The sequence below is a fragment of the Lissotriton vulgaris genome, chromosome 7, assembly GCF_964263255.1.
Source record: "Lissotriton vulgaris chromosome 7, aLisVul1.2, whole genome shotgun sequence".
NCBI classification, from domain to species: domain Eukaryota; kingdom Metazoa; phylum Chordata; class Amphibia; order Caudata; family Salamandridae; genus Lissotriton; species Lissotriton vulgaris.
This window is the reverse complement of record NC_141695.1, coordinates 214,209,061-214,224,132: the sequence shown is the minus strand read 5'-3', so window position 1 is coordinate 214,224,132 and position 15,072 is coordinate 214,209,061. Positions and strand designations below refer to the sequence as shown.

The window sequence follows — 15,072 nt, the reverse complement described above, 5'->3', positions numbered from 1 at the left end:
ACAGTGTAGCTTGTTTTTCACTGGTAAAAGGCCATCTGTCCCATAGGATCGAATGGGGAATACTTGGTAACATTTTATGAGTATATTTTCTTATTGGGACAAGATGGAGAAAGGGAGTTTAGAAGGCCTGAACTCAGAATGTAGAAATGCATCTTTAAGTAAAAATAATTTTTATGTTCTGTATTTGAAAATAGAACTTTTAGAAAGTAGGTATTTTCTCGCTTAGCCGTTGCCGTCGTGTGTGCCTCTTCTGTGTTGTGGATTGACTATCTGGCTTTGGAGTGACAGAGGATGGTGATGTGCATTCTCTTCAGACAACCATTGGGGGGGCGAGGTGTGTCCTGCCTTTCCAGAATGATTCAGAGCTAGACTAAATAGACCTGGGCTGCATTTAGAGTAGGGGTGGAGATTTCCTGGCACCTGAATGGGCATGGTCTACCTTGGACAATGCTGTCTCCACTTCCTGCCTGGAAGCTGGGCCAGAGAGGACCAAACTGGTTAAGACTGAACACAGACACTCTCTGCCCAAGAGAACAAAGAGAAACTGAGTATAAATATTGGGGCCAGACCCCAGAACTTTAAAACTCGCTTGGATCAAGAAACCTGCCTAGAAGAAGAGCTGGAAGAGTGCCAGAAGGAGTAATGCCCTATTGCTGTGGTGTTGCTTTGTTGGGATGGGCTGCAGTTACTGCTCTGCCTTGGACAGTGAAAGGACTGGACTGAACTTTCTTCACTTGTTACTGAGAATTTCCAAGGGCTTGAATTAGAGCTTGCCTCCCGTTCTCGAAGTCTCAGGGACAGCAAAGAAGTCACTTAACTCTGGAACTGTGGGTTTCAGTTGCCACAGAGGGGGGAAAACAGCCGACACCATCACCAACACCACTGCGGGCTCTGCGTCCTGAAGGCACCGCAGAGGGCACCCCCACACTTTGCACTGCAACCCTGGTCTCACTGACGAAGACGACGACTGCCACCGCCACTGAGCCGCTGCTTGAACCTTGACCTGTGGGCACTGGACATTCGCACCGCCTCACACCACTCTGCCATCCTGTTGTCACCGACGATGTTGCTGCCCGCTGACCTCAAAAGCTGTGACCGCACCAGGGTTTGGGGGCACAACTCATAAGTCACACGACGCACTGCCCCGTTCCACACTGCAGTCTGAGCTGATTAACACCAGCTCTCATCAACCGGCACTGTCGCTTGCACCGTGACCTGTCAGCACCGCCACAGGCAATGCCTCACTTTGCACCGCAGCCCTGGTCTACCCGCCACCGCTGGACGACTGTCACTGAGCTGCTGCCTGCACCGCAACTCGAGGGCACCGCGCACTGCACCGCTACCCTTCACATCACAACTGCGACGGTTGCCACGACCACCCCGCGCCGATGCGGTCGGCCAGAACCAACAGTACTGTTTACGAGTCTGCTGACACTAACGCCGATCTGCATCAACACAGTCAGCTGGAACTGTTGGATTCTGTTGTTTTCAGCATCGCGTTAGCACCGGACGGAGCTAACGGCTTCAAGGAACTGCATTTTAAAGTTATTCTTGCAAAGTGCTCCTATTTGATTACTGTATGTTGGTCTTTTATCATTTTGGTCTTGGTTGCAAAGATAGATATTGGTTATATTTCTAAAACTGGTATGGTGTCCTTTTGTAGTGTTTTCACTGTATTACTGTTGGTTATGTGCAAATGCTTCACACAATCCCTCTGAGATAAGCCTGCCTGCTCGTGCCAAGATACCAAGGGGATGAGCAGGGGTTATTTCAGTAGTGTATCCCCCTTATTGTGACCAGAAGGATGGGTCCCTATTTGGACAAACGTGCATGCCATTGCCAACTAGAGATCCCCATTTTTAACAGTAAGGTAATATGATTTTAACGTACGTTAAATAAAAAACCTTTCAAATTCACTGAAGAAACCAAAGGTTATAGTGGAGTTATATGTAGGTCTTCTAATAATAGAAAACCTACTGCTTTAAAACAAAAAAATGAAATTCATCAATTATACGTAACTGACATCCTGTACGAAGGTGTGGTCTTACTTTATACCTGTATTAGACTTGATCTAGGTATACAAGCAAGCAGGCATTATTTTAGGAACAAGTCAATTTATTTGTATGACCACTTGAATGATGTTACTTTAGATACTGCATTTCTGCGTGGAAAATCGTTTTTTCATCTTTAATGACCGTTGGTACAAACAACTCATCAGGACTGTGATGGGCAGTTGTTTTGCGCCCAGGTACTCAGGGATTTTTATGGACTGGTGGGAGGAAGAATATGTGTGGATCGAGGTCAATGTACATTTGACCAAATATATAGTGTTACATAGACAATCTTTTTATAGTTTGGGATGGTTCTAACGTGAAGTTATAGGAATTCTTGAATCACATTTTGATGAGTGATTTAATTCTTCGATTCACACACAGGATCCATAAATCCCAGATAGATTTCTAGGATGCTTCTATAACTAAAAAGACAATACAACACACACCAGCCCTCATTGTTAGAGTACCCCTAGTAACAGCATTTTGCATGCACGCAACCATCTTCTTAAAAGTCTGAAATGGAGTATACCTTAGTGCCATGCATAGATGCAGCACCCAACAGGCCTTTAATGAGGAGGAGAAAAGGATGCTCAGCAAATTTAAAGCCAGGGGTTCCTGGAACTCAGAACTGCCAATGAGAGGCAGAGTAAACTGTTAAGGGAAAGTCTACTAGCTAAGACAGCTAAGGCGGGGGAGCAACAGAACCCCATGAAGTCGGGTTGACCCCTATATACAAAAGCTGGTCAGCAGCTATAAAACATTGGCACTTAGTGAAATCAGACTCCATAAGAGGCAGTCTGGTTACACCACACCACTTGTAACATAGCGAAAATCCAAGTCAATTTAACCCCTTCGCTGCGGAGGATATTCCCCCGCTGTGCTGGGGGGCGCGCACAGTGCTCACATGCTCATGACGAGCTGAGCTCGTCATGAGGCACGGCGCTCCTGTGCTAATGACGAGCTCAGCTCGTCACGGCCACACCCGTTGCCGTGGAACGCTCAGCACAGCAGGGGAATTATCTCTGCATGCGAGCGTTCCACGGCTCATGACGAGATGAGCTCATCATGAGCACCGGAGCGCCGTGGCTCATGACGAGTTCAGCTCTTCATGAGCTTTCAAGGGGTTAAGACATCCTGGTGCACAGTTACCTGGGCACACAGAACAAGGGTGGTTGACTAAAGGAACAAGAAGGATTATTTCAGTGTGGTAAGTGCAAAGCATGCAAGTGCTGTACAAATAAGAATTATGGACTACCAATGGGTAGAACTGCCAACAGTAATAAATTCATAGTATGCGGCAGTGACCATGAATCTATCTCCTAGAATGTCCGTGGGGCCTATATAGTATGAGCGGTACAAAAGGGGTTGGTGATGGACGGAGCCTCTGAATCAATCAGACACTCACACCCAGTCAAGAGATCTGGGTTTAATCCATCACCGTTCTTTAGCCCACTCTGCCACCCCAGTTCAGACATGGCTATATGCAAATCAGTCTGACCCTGTGCCTCATGGGAACAGTGCAGCCCGAACTGCCAAGCCATGTCTTCCCTGGACCGGAAACAAGCTTCCGAGGACCGGTTTCTGGCATTCCAGCCTTCTTCAGCCCGGCTTGCTTGAATCCAGTGGCAAAGTGAGCAAGGGACTCACGTCTGAGTATACCCTGCCACACTTATGGCGGCCAAAAGCGGTACAAAAGGGGTTGGTGATTGACGGAGCCTCTGAATCAATCAGACACTCACACCCAGTCAAGAGATCTGGGTTTAATCCATCACCGTTCTTTAGCCAACTCTGCCACCCCAGTTCAGACATGGCTATAGGCAGAGGGTCAGACTGATTTGCATATAGCCATGTCTGAACTGGGGTGGCAGAGTGGGCTAAAGAACGGTGATGGATTAAACCCAGATCTTTTGACTGGGTGTGAGTGTTTGATTGATTCAGAGGCTCCGTCCATCACCACCCCCTTTTGTACCGCTTTTGGCCACCATAAGTGTGGCAGGGTATGCTCAGACGTGAGTCCCTTGCCCACTTTGCCACTGGATTCAGGCAAGCCGGGCTGAAGACGGCTGGAATGCCAGAAACCGGTCCTCGGAAGCTTGTTTCCGGTCCAGGGAAGACATGGCTTGGCAGTTCGGGCTGGACTGTTCCCATGAGGCACAGGGTCAGACTGATTTGCATATAGCCATGTCTGAACTGGGGTGGCAGAGTGGGCTAAAGAACGGTGATGGATTAAACCCAGATCTTTTGACTGGGTGTGAGTGTTTGATTGATTCAGAGGCTCCGTCCATCACCACCCCCTTTTGTACCGCTATATAATATGAGGGCAGCATGATCCCTCCTGTCAAGAAAAGGATACTGGAACATATTAGAGCTGTGAAACATTGTGATCCGAATGACTCTGTAGCCAAACACTGGCAAATGAATTACATTTTTGGATTTGACAGGAGTTATACCACGTCTCCACTCACCTCCTCGAAAGCCGGAGCCAAATCGGACTTTCCCAGATCGTCACAGACCCACATCCTTGATAGTATTTTCATCCCCCAGCAACGACATTAAAGGCAACTTTGCCTCTCCACTCACTTGGATCGACCACTCCATCATGAATTTCCAAATCTACACACTGCCAGCCAAAGCATCCACCAGCATCAATATGTCCAGTCAAAACTGGAACAAAATAACAGAAGCTGACTGGTGCAACACCCTTGAACCTTGAGGAAAGATATCAGCAACTTTAACCAGTGGGTCAAAACCTGGGTAGACGCACTCCAACCAATTAAAATTCATAAACATGGCAGAACCAACTGACAGGCAACATTGCATGCAGACAAGCTCCAGGACTCCAAAAGATTCTGTAAGCAGCTGGAAAGGAAATGGAGATCCAAACATGAAGCCAACACCAGATATACCTACAAGGCTGCACTCATGCACGACCACCATCTCCTGAGGTATACCAGGAGAAGAGCCCTTACTGAACAGATTGAGCTCCAACAACTGCAAAGAGATCTTCTCTATCAACAAGGAGTTCACCACACCAAAGGCCACAGCCAAAACCATCACTCCTTCTCAGGAATTTTGAGAAAACCTTTCCAACTTCTTTAATAAAAAATGTAATAGATCTACGGTAATTGCACAACTCATTTCCAAGGATAGCACCACCAACCTGCCCATCGATGGCTCAGACTCTCTCCTAACTAAGTGGAGAACACTCACTGAGGAAGACACCACTGCTTTCAGGAAAAATTTCTCTTCTGGGTCCCCAACAGACCCTTTCCCCATCATAACAACAACATGGGAGGACCCGTGATCAGCAAAATCATCACTCATCATCACATCCACCACCTTCCTGGAAGACTGGAAACAGGCAGCAGTCAAGGCCTTACTCAAAAAACCTTCAGTCGTCCCCAGAAAAATGAGCAACACCCATCCTATCTCCCTGTTCCTGCACTCAGCCAAAGTGATGGAGACAACAATTAAACAACAGCTCACCAACCACCATGAACTCCATGGCCTACTCTCCCACGCCCACTCTAGTTTTTGAAGTAAGCATAGTATGGAGACAGCACTCACTGTTGCCACAGATGAGATCTGCGCGAAAAGAACAATTGATGGACAGAATGCAGAACAATGCCATACATTCACACCAATAAAGAGACATGGGCCTAAATCCATCGTTTTTGATGCTCCCCATGCCATTCCAGTTTGGACCCAGCCAAATGAAAATCAGTCTTGACCCTGCACCCAATGGGAACAGTCGAGCCCGAACGGCCAGGCCAGGTCCTCCCTGGACTGGAAACAAGCATCCTAGGACCGGTTTCAGGGTTTCACCATTCATCAGCTAGGATAGCTTGACTCCAGTGGCATGGAGAGCACGGGACCCATGTCTGGGCATACCCGTCCCACTCGGGGAGACAAATGCAAAAAGAACAATTGATGGACAGAATGCAGATCAATGTCATACATTCACCCGAATACAGAGATCTGGGCCTAAATCCATCGTTTTTTTGCTCCCCATGCCACTCTAATTTGAACCCAGCCAAATGAAAATCAGTCTTGACCCTGCACCCAATTAGAACAGTCCAGTCCGAACTGCCAGGCCAGGTCCACCCTGGACTAGAAACAAGCATCCTAGGACTGGTTTCGGGGTTTCACCCCTCATCAGCCAGGATAACTTGACTCCAGTGGCATGGAGAGCACGCGACCCATGTCTGGGTATACCCGTCCCACTCGGGGAGACAAATGCAAAAAGAACAATTGATGGACAGAATGCAGAACAATGCCATACATTCACCCCAATACAAAAATCTGGGTCTAAATCCATTGTTTTTGATGCTCCCCATGCCATTCCAGTTTGGACCCAGCCATATGCAAACCAATCTTGATACTGCACCCAATGGGACAGTCCAGCCCGAACTGCCAGGCCAGTTCCTCCCTGGACTGGAAACAGGCATGCTAGGTCAGGTTTCGGGGTTTCACCCCTCATCACCCAGGATAGCCTGACTCCAGTGACATGGGGAGCATGAGGCCCACGTCTGGGCATACCCGTCCCACTTGGGGTGACAAAACCAAAAAGAATAATTGATGGACAGAATGCAGAACAAGGCCATACATTCAACCCAATACAGAGATCTGAGCCTAAGTCCATCGTTTTTTTGCTCCCGATGCCATTCTAGTTTGAACCCAGCCAAATGAAAATCAGTCTTGACCCTGCACCCAATTAGAACAGTCCAGTCTGAACTGCCAGGCCAGGTCCACCCTGGACTGGAAACAAGCATCCTTGACTCTAGTGACATGGAGAGCACGGGACCCACGTCAGGGCATACCCGTCCCTCACGGGGTGACAAATGCAAAAAGAACAATTGATGGAAAGAATGCAGAACGATGCCATACTTTCACCCAGTACAGGGATCTGGGCCTAAATCCATCGTTTTTTGCTCCCCATGCCATTCCAGTTTGGACCCAGCCATATGCAAATCAGTCTTGACCCTGCATCTAATACAAAATGTCAAGCCTGAACTGCCAGGCCAGGTCCTGCCTGGACTGAAAACAAGCATCCTAGGACCGGTTTCGGGGTTTCACCCCTCATCAGCCGTGATAGCTTGACTACAGTGGCATGGAGAGCACAGGACCCAAGTCTGGGCATACCCGTCCCACTCGGAGTGATAAATGCAAAAAGACCAAGTGGAGAACACTCAATGATGAAGACATTGCTGCTATGAGGAAAACTGTCTCTTCTGGGTCCTCAACAGACCCTTTCCCCATCATAACAACATCATGGGAGGACCTCTGATCAGCAAAATCGTCACTCACATCACCAACTCTTTAATCAAATCCACCTCCTTCCCGGAAGACTGGAAACAGGCAGCAGTCAAGGCCCTACTCAAAAAACCTTCAGCCGTCCCCAGCGAGATGAGCAACACCCATCCTATCTCCCTGTTCCTGTACCCAGCCAAAAAGTGATGGAGACAACAATCAAACAAAAGTTCTACAACCACCTTGAACTCCATGGCCTACTCTACCACACCCACTCCAGTTTTCGAAGCAACCATAGCATGGAGGCAGCTTTCACTGTTGCCACAGATGAGATCTGCAGCATAGGGGACCATGGAAAAATGGCTGCCCTCATACTGCTTGACCCTTCAGCTACGTTCAATACTGTGTCACATTCTAGCTTTATCTGAAGACTGCATGACAAAGGCATCCAAGGTGCAGTCCTCAACTGGATCTGCTCCTTCCTCTGCAGAGCCGCCCAAGATTCATCATGGGGAGCTGGGTCAAGACTGATTTGTATATAGCTGGGTCCAAACTGGAATGGCATTGGGAGCAAAAAAACAATGGATTTAGGCCCAGATCTCTGTACTGGGGTGAATGTATGGCATTGTTCTGCATTCTGTCCATCAATTGTTCTTTTTGCAGTTGTCACCCCGAGTGGGACAGGTATGCCTAGACATGGGTCCTGTGCTCTCCATGCCACTGGAATCAAGCTATCTTGGCTGAAGAGGGGTGAAACCCCGAAACGGGTCCTAGGATGCTTATTTCCAGTCCAGGCAGGACCTGGCCCGGCAGTTAATGTTGGACATTTCGTATTAGGTGCAGGGTCAAGACTGATTTGCATATGGCTGGGTCACCACTGGAATAGTATGGGGAGCAAATAACAATGGATTTGTGGGTTCCGTGCTCTCCATGCCACTGGAGTCAAGCGATCCTAGCTGATGAGGGGTGAATCCCTGAAACCGGTCCTAGGATGCTTGTTTCTAGTCCAGGGAGTACCTGGCCTGGCAGGACTGTTCCCATTGGGTGCAGAGTCAAGACCGATTTTCATTTGGCTGGGTTCAAACTAGAATGGCATGGGGAGCAAAAAAAAGAGATGGATTTAGGTCCAGATCTCTGTATTGGGGTGAATGTATGGCATTGTTCTGCATTCTGTCCATCAATTATTCTTTTTGCATTTGTCACCCCAAGTGGAACGGGAATGCCCAGACGTGTGTCAAGTGCTCCCCATGCCACTGGAGTCAGGCTATCCTGGCTGACGAGGGGTGAAACCCCAAAACCGGTCCTAGGATGCTTGTTTGCAGTCCAGGGAGGAATTGGTCTGGCAGTTCGGGCTGGACTGTTCCCATTGGGCGCAGGGTCAAGACTGATTTTCATTTGGCTGGGTTCAAACTAGAATGGCATGGGGAGCAAAAAAAACGATGAATTTAGGCCCAGATCTCTGTATTGGGGTGAATGTATGGCTTTGTTCTGCATTCTGTCCATCAATTGCTCTTTCAGCATTTGTCACCCCGAGTGGGACGGGTATGCCCAGGCGTGGGTCCTGTGCTCTCCATGACAGTGGAGTCACGCTAGCCCGCCTGATGAGAGGTGAACATCCGAAATCGGTCCTAGGATGCTGTTTGTGGTCCAGGGAAGGCCTGGCAGTTCCGGCTGGACTGTTCCCATTGGGTGCAGGGTCAAGACTGATTTGGATATGACTGGGTCCAAACTGGAATGGCATGGGGAGCAAAAAACGATGGATTTAGGCCCTGATCTCTGTACTGGGGTGAATGTTTGACATTGTTCTGCCTTCTGTCCATCAATTGTTCTGTTCAACATTTACACGACACCATAACATAACATAACATAAGAATTTGTATAAAGCGCACATTCACCCAGCATGGTATATGGGCACTGAATAACAGATGCTTATTGTTACCAAACTCAATGGTACATACCACTAGCCGACATCATTAGAGCACACAGCATATCCATCATTTCCTATGTCGATGACACCTGACTCATCTTATCAATGTTCGACAAGTACACCCCCACCAGAATAAACTTCTCCAAATGCATGCTCAATGTAGCAGAGTGATGAAAATCAACTGCCTGAAACTTAAATCCGACAAGCCCACAACAGCCAACCATTCAAGAAACCTGGGAATCATCTTAAACAATATTCTCAACATGGCAGCACAGATAAACACAGTCAACTCCTTCTTATTCCATATACTTCACATGCTTCGAAAAAGCTTTAAAAAGATTCCCAGGTAATCCAGACATTCCATAATTTAAGACCTAATTACCAGCAGACTAGACTATGACAACGCACTATATGCCAGACTCTCTAACCACCTCCTCCACTGACTTCAGACCGTCCAGAATGACGCAGCAAGACTCTTCCTAGACCTCCCCTGTTAAATCCACATCACCTCACACCTCAGAGATCTCCATTGGCTGCCTATATACAAAAGCTGTCAACTCAAACCTTTCACTCATGCATAGAGGGCCCGGCGCAACATAGGACCGGTATACATTAACAGCCACCTTCACTTCCACCAACACACCATTTGATATTGGAATTCACATGTTGAGTATAGGGGTGTACAGATAGAAGACTTAAACCTTCTTACATATTCGAATCAGTGGTCACAAAGAGAAGAGCGAATGTTGATACACAGTGGATTGAATTTTCATATTAGAAGATTGATCTCTATGCAGAAGATTGAACATTCATACACAGAAGATTGAAGGCTCATATGCAGGACATTAAACATCAATACTGAAACACTCATAAACAGAGATGCAAGGTCCCTTCACAGAAGGTTAAAGTTAAACTTAAGACTGAATATTCATAAACAGCAGATTGATCATTTCTCCACAACAATTTGAGCATTCACACAGAGACCAGTTAATAATCATAGACAGAAGATTAAGGCTTGAGAAAAGATCTGGAGGTCATAGGTTGCTTTAGGGGGCTCATACTTTGCCTGAGATAGCCCAGGTGCGACAGCAGGATTTCTGTGTTGTAGGGTGATGTGATGCTCATGAAGTCCTCTTTAGTCATTTTGCAGAGTTCCTTCCCATCGATGTTCTGGAATGATGCCATGTCCATGTCCAGCAGGCCGTATTCTTTGACTGCCCATTCCACCCACTGTCGCACGTGGTCATGTGTCCACACACCGGGATCTGCAAGGACATGGAGAAAAGCTTGTGAGAGAGGAGATATATGCTCAAACACTAGCCCTGCAGGATATAAGGGGTTTCCCTACATACAGAGCTTAGAAAGCATTTGAGGGGGTGAAGTGCGACCGTACCTCAAATAAGACTTGAAGGCAAGCACAACACAATTAAAACAATCTTTCACAGAGACCCAGAATCCCTCTCCTCCATTAGAACATTAAGAGCGAATATTCCGAATACTTGTCAAGAATGTGGACAATCACAATCAGGAGCACTAGAGACACACTTGGTGCTTCATTTATGAGGTTTTGCCGTAGGGCAGCGCCACAAGACTTCCTGCTGCACTGCCTGACGGCAAAAGTAAAGGGCAGGAATGCGCTGATTCTGTCAGATATGGCACCTTCCTGTCCTTTTCTCCTGCGCCGGCAAGCAATGGACTGCTGTGCGCCAACGCAGGCACCTTTGCACCATGCTGCAAGGGTGCCCCCATTGCGGGGATGAGTATTTTTGTGAAGTAAGGAAAACCTTACTGCACAAAAACAATCACTAGAGGCTCTTTCCTCTTTCTATGTGTGCTGTAGAATGCAGCATGCATAGGAAAATGAAAAACGAGGAGAATTAAAGATATTTCTCCTCTTTGTGCCTTCCTTTGACCTCCCCTGGGGAGGCATACGTTCTTGGTGCTGCCTCAGATTTACGATTTCTCGTAAACTTGGAGCAGTGTCAAAAAGCCTAGGATGTTGCTGGGTACGCCCCCAGCAACGCCCATTGTACGCCCCTTTAATGCAGAAAACTACATTAAAGGAAATTATATTTACGAGGCAGCATTAAGTCAATAAAAGTGGCTTAGTGCGGCCTGGTAAATATGGAGCAGGCTCTGCACCTCCGGGGCGTCACAAAAAGTGCTGTTACGTCGGCGCAAGGGGCCTCATAAATGTGGCCCTTGGTTTTTACCCTAAATTGTACACGAGGATTCTTGGTTTCTACCTGTGCTTGTATTTTGGCAAACAAGGGAAGTGAGGTACAGAGAGTTTAATCAGGAGCGTCCATGAGGACTGGAACCAGGGCAGACTTTCAGGATAACTATCGACCATGTAAATAATTTCCTTTTCCATTTATTGTATGTACATTTTGCTTATTTGGATATACTGAAAATCTGGTGTGAACCCACCCTCCTGGGTGTGTTTTAGACAACCCCATAGTTAATTGATTTGCCCCGTTTGCCCTTTCACTGTGGTTAAGTAAGGTGGAGGGTGGTCTCCAGGTTTACCAACCAATGACAAAACAACTAGACCTCATCAACTGGATGGAGCTGAAAGCTCTATAAGATATGGGTTCATGGGTCACCAGAACTGCCTCCTGCTCTTTCGCTCATGCTAACACTTTACAGCCTGTGCTGCCTCTCTTCAATCTTTTGCTCCTGGGACTGTTTCCAAATCTTGGGGTGCTTTTTCTTCCAGATCGGTTTGCTTTGTGACGCTTGCAGGATATGTTTCTGATTCTGTGTTGTAATTTGTATTCTTGCATTTGCAATCGTCATTCAAGGCTTGCTCCTGATAGATTCTTCCGCTCAGCTTTTCACTTTCTTCTGCCACTTCTCTTTTCTCTGGTCCTGGTTCAGATTTCTGTAAGTCTGCAGGTTTGCTGCCCGAGAATCTTCTATTCGTTGTGTCCTTGCTCGGTTCTCTGTAGTTTCAGGCATTAACCTTTAGGTTTTCTTTTACTATTATGGCATTTTTCACTCTGCTGTCCCTGAATACCTTAGGTCTTTCCTGTACCTCATGCACAATCCACTCCTTCTGCAGTAAGTCCCCTCAGCCTCTACCTACTGTTCCTGCACGCTTGTGACCCTGTGCTTGTGCTTGCTTATCAAAAGCCTTACTGCTGCCTGTCACAAGGTGTCTAGTCGACAGTCCTCTGCAGAGGTTTGCTTTAGTTTACATCAAGATTAGACCCTTGTCACTGCCTGTTGGTTGGCCTTTTTTGAGGGCTCTGCTTTAATTCACTCTTGTTTTTGCTACAGCATGCTTCAGAGTGGCGTGTTTCTAGTTGTCTGCTAGTTTCCTTTGCCTCTATTCCTTTGCTGCAGCTTGCTTCAGTTTGTGGTGTTTATAGTCCTTTGGGGCCGACAGTTAGTTGGCCTTGACTCTTGTCGTTTGCTGAGTCTGGTCTCTAGCCTTCTGCCAAAGCATGCTTTAATGTGCCTCGTCTGCAGTGTTTTGCTACCTTGCATTGCCTCTGGTGCTTTGCTCCAGCTTGCTTTAATCTGTCTTGCTTTAGTGATTTGCTATCCCTTGCTGTTCACCAGATGCTAATCATTTACTGCCACTTCCTTTAGTTTGTCCAGCCCTTAATCCTTCCGCGCTACTTGTTCGTTTGTGTTGTTGCTAGTCCTTTGTTTTGTCTTGATTCTGGTCTTTTGCTAAAGTATGCTTCAGTCTTCCTTGTTTCTAGTGCGCTCTTATTTTACCTTCAATCTAGTCTAGTACTTTGCTAAAGGGTCTTGTCTCACAAAAGCATCCCCTGTCAGTCCTCCAGAATCCATCAAGGTATCATATGTAACTATGCTGTACCCTCTTTTCATGTGTTAGGGTCTTGGTAGGGTGTCCACTCCTCATGCCCTCGTGTCAGATCCCCATTTGACAGTTCACCTGTCCAACTTGCCCGCAGTTCGCCACCATCTGCTGCCTGTCTACCTGCTGCCCTCTATTTGTTCCTCCTCTTCTCGTTTCCTGCTCTGTTTTGCCCTTTCTGCTCATTTTTCTGCCATCTATTTTGCCTTTTCTGCCCTCTGCTTGGCCTTATCTGCTCGTTGTTCTGCTCTCTGTTTTGCCCTTTCTGCTCTGTTTTGCCGTTTCCGGCTTATTTTTCTGCCCTCCGTCTTACCCTTTCTGCTATTTTCCTTATCTCGATCTTGCCCTCTCTCACTTTATTTTGCTTTTTCTGCTCATTGTTCTGCTGTCTGTCCTGCCTTTTCTGCTTGTTTTTCTGCACTCTGTTTTGCCCTCTTCTGCTCTATTTTGTCTTTCTTCTTTTTTTTCTGTCCTCTGTTTTGCCCTTTTCTGCTCTGTTTTGCCTCTCTGCTCCTTTTTCTGCCATCTGTTTTACCTTTTTCTGCTCCTTTTTCTGCCCTATGTTTGGCCTTTTCTACTTGTTTTTCTGCCTTCTGTTTTGCCTTTCCTGCTCGCTCATTTTTCTACTCTCTGTTTTGCCTTTTTCTGCTTGTTTCTTCCCTCTTCCCGCCTGTTGGACTTGGCCCTTCTGGCAGGTTCACCCCTGAACATTTTGCCTTTTAATGTTACATCATTATAGTGATTTCTGGTCTTTGCGCACGTTAGCACTGTGGCGCAGTACGAAGTGCGTGCGCTCTCTGAGCGCGTGTGTGAGAGTGGCCTGCGCCCTCCAATAGGAATGCGTGTGTGTCCATGGTAATTCCTGATGCGTGGGGAGTGCGAGGATGAGTTTGGTATGTGCGAACTCGTGAGATTGAATGCTGCGCGATGATCGGTGCGGCTTTAATGTATCTAGTGTGGAAGTGCCACTTCTAGAAGTTGGCCTGCCTGTGCAGTAAATGTGAATTGACTGTCTGGCTTGTTGATTGCTCTTTGATGTTGCCAAGGCTTTTTCAGCCTGCCCAGCAGAATGGGAGCACTGTCCTGCCTTTATCCTTGTTGTGCTTTCCTTTTTGCTAGCCTTCTGGACTTAAGGCTGCCCTAGCGCCCTGTGAGCGCTTTTCTTTGTTTCCTGGATTGTCCCCCAGCGAGGGAGAGCCGGGGGCTGAGCAGCGCGATGCTGTCTGCTCTTGAGGAGGAAACCCCCCCTCGGGGATTCCCCCGTCATGCCGGGATTGCGGGCGCCACCCCGCTTATGTTAATTTAATTAAGGGTACCACCCCTTTTTATAGGCGTCTTAACGGGTGCCCACCCCGTTTCTATTTTTACTTTCTATTTCGAGGGTGCCTACTCCTCGTTATTGCCCCCGAAACAATGATGGCGCCACCGCCGCAGCAAAACCGGAAGCCAAGCCCGCGCCGGCCTGACTGTGGGCGGGGCCTTGAGTGCGTCCCTTCAGCTTCCCCCTGCCTGGGGGTAGCCATTGCCCGTTTTTCCAGTTTCGGTGTGGAGAGGGAGACCGGGGATGCTGCCTGCGCCACAGGAATTGCAGCCGCTACGAGCGAGGCTCTCAGGAGGGAGAGAGAGCCCCGCCCGCTGCCTCAATGAAGCCGCCGGGGCTCCCGTGAACGAGGGAGAGCCCCAGCAGACCACAAAGAAGAGACTGCGATCCCCCTGCCGCATGGTGAGAGGAGCCACGGTGAAGGAGGAGTCCCCCGCGAACAGCCCGGTGAGTCAGAGAAGGGCTGGGGGACTCCATGGGTGTGTCTGTGCGTGCTGACTGCGGCACTTGGGGGCAGATGGTGCTTTTGATCCCAGTGCCGGTGCGAGGCACTAAGATAGAGCGGCCCGTCTGTCAGCGGGCTGCTCCACCGATGGGGGCATGTTTGTTCAAGGAGCCCAGGTGGCTCCTCTGACACCCCCCCATTAGTTTATCGAGCCATGCGTGGCTTCAACAAAGCCCCCATTAT

The 15,072-nt window shown here is 48.0% G+C and overlaps 1 protein-coding gene across 4 annotated transcripts in view; it reads right to left on the bottom strand.

Annotated features, from left to right (window-relative positions):
- LOC147701233 (retroviral integration site protein Fli-1 homolog) overlaps positions 1–15,072 on the bottom strand; it is a 220,388-nt gene that overhangs the window by 28,673 nt on the left and 176,643 nt on the right. For all 4 annotated transcript variants that reach the window (XM_086929976.1, XM_086929978.1, XM_086929977.1 and 1 more), the window contains exon 4: positions 10,293–10,496. In XM_086929976.1, the coding sequence (XP_086786102.1) occupies positions 10,293–10,496 (204 nt within the window). The remainder of the gene's footprint in view (positions 1–10,292; positions 10,497–15,072) is intronic.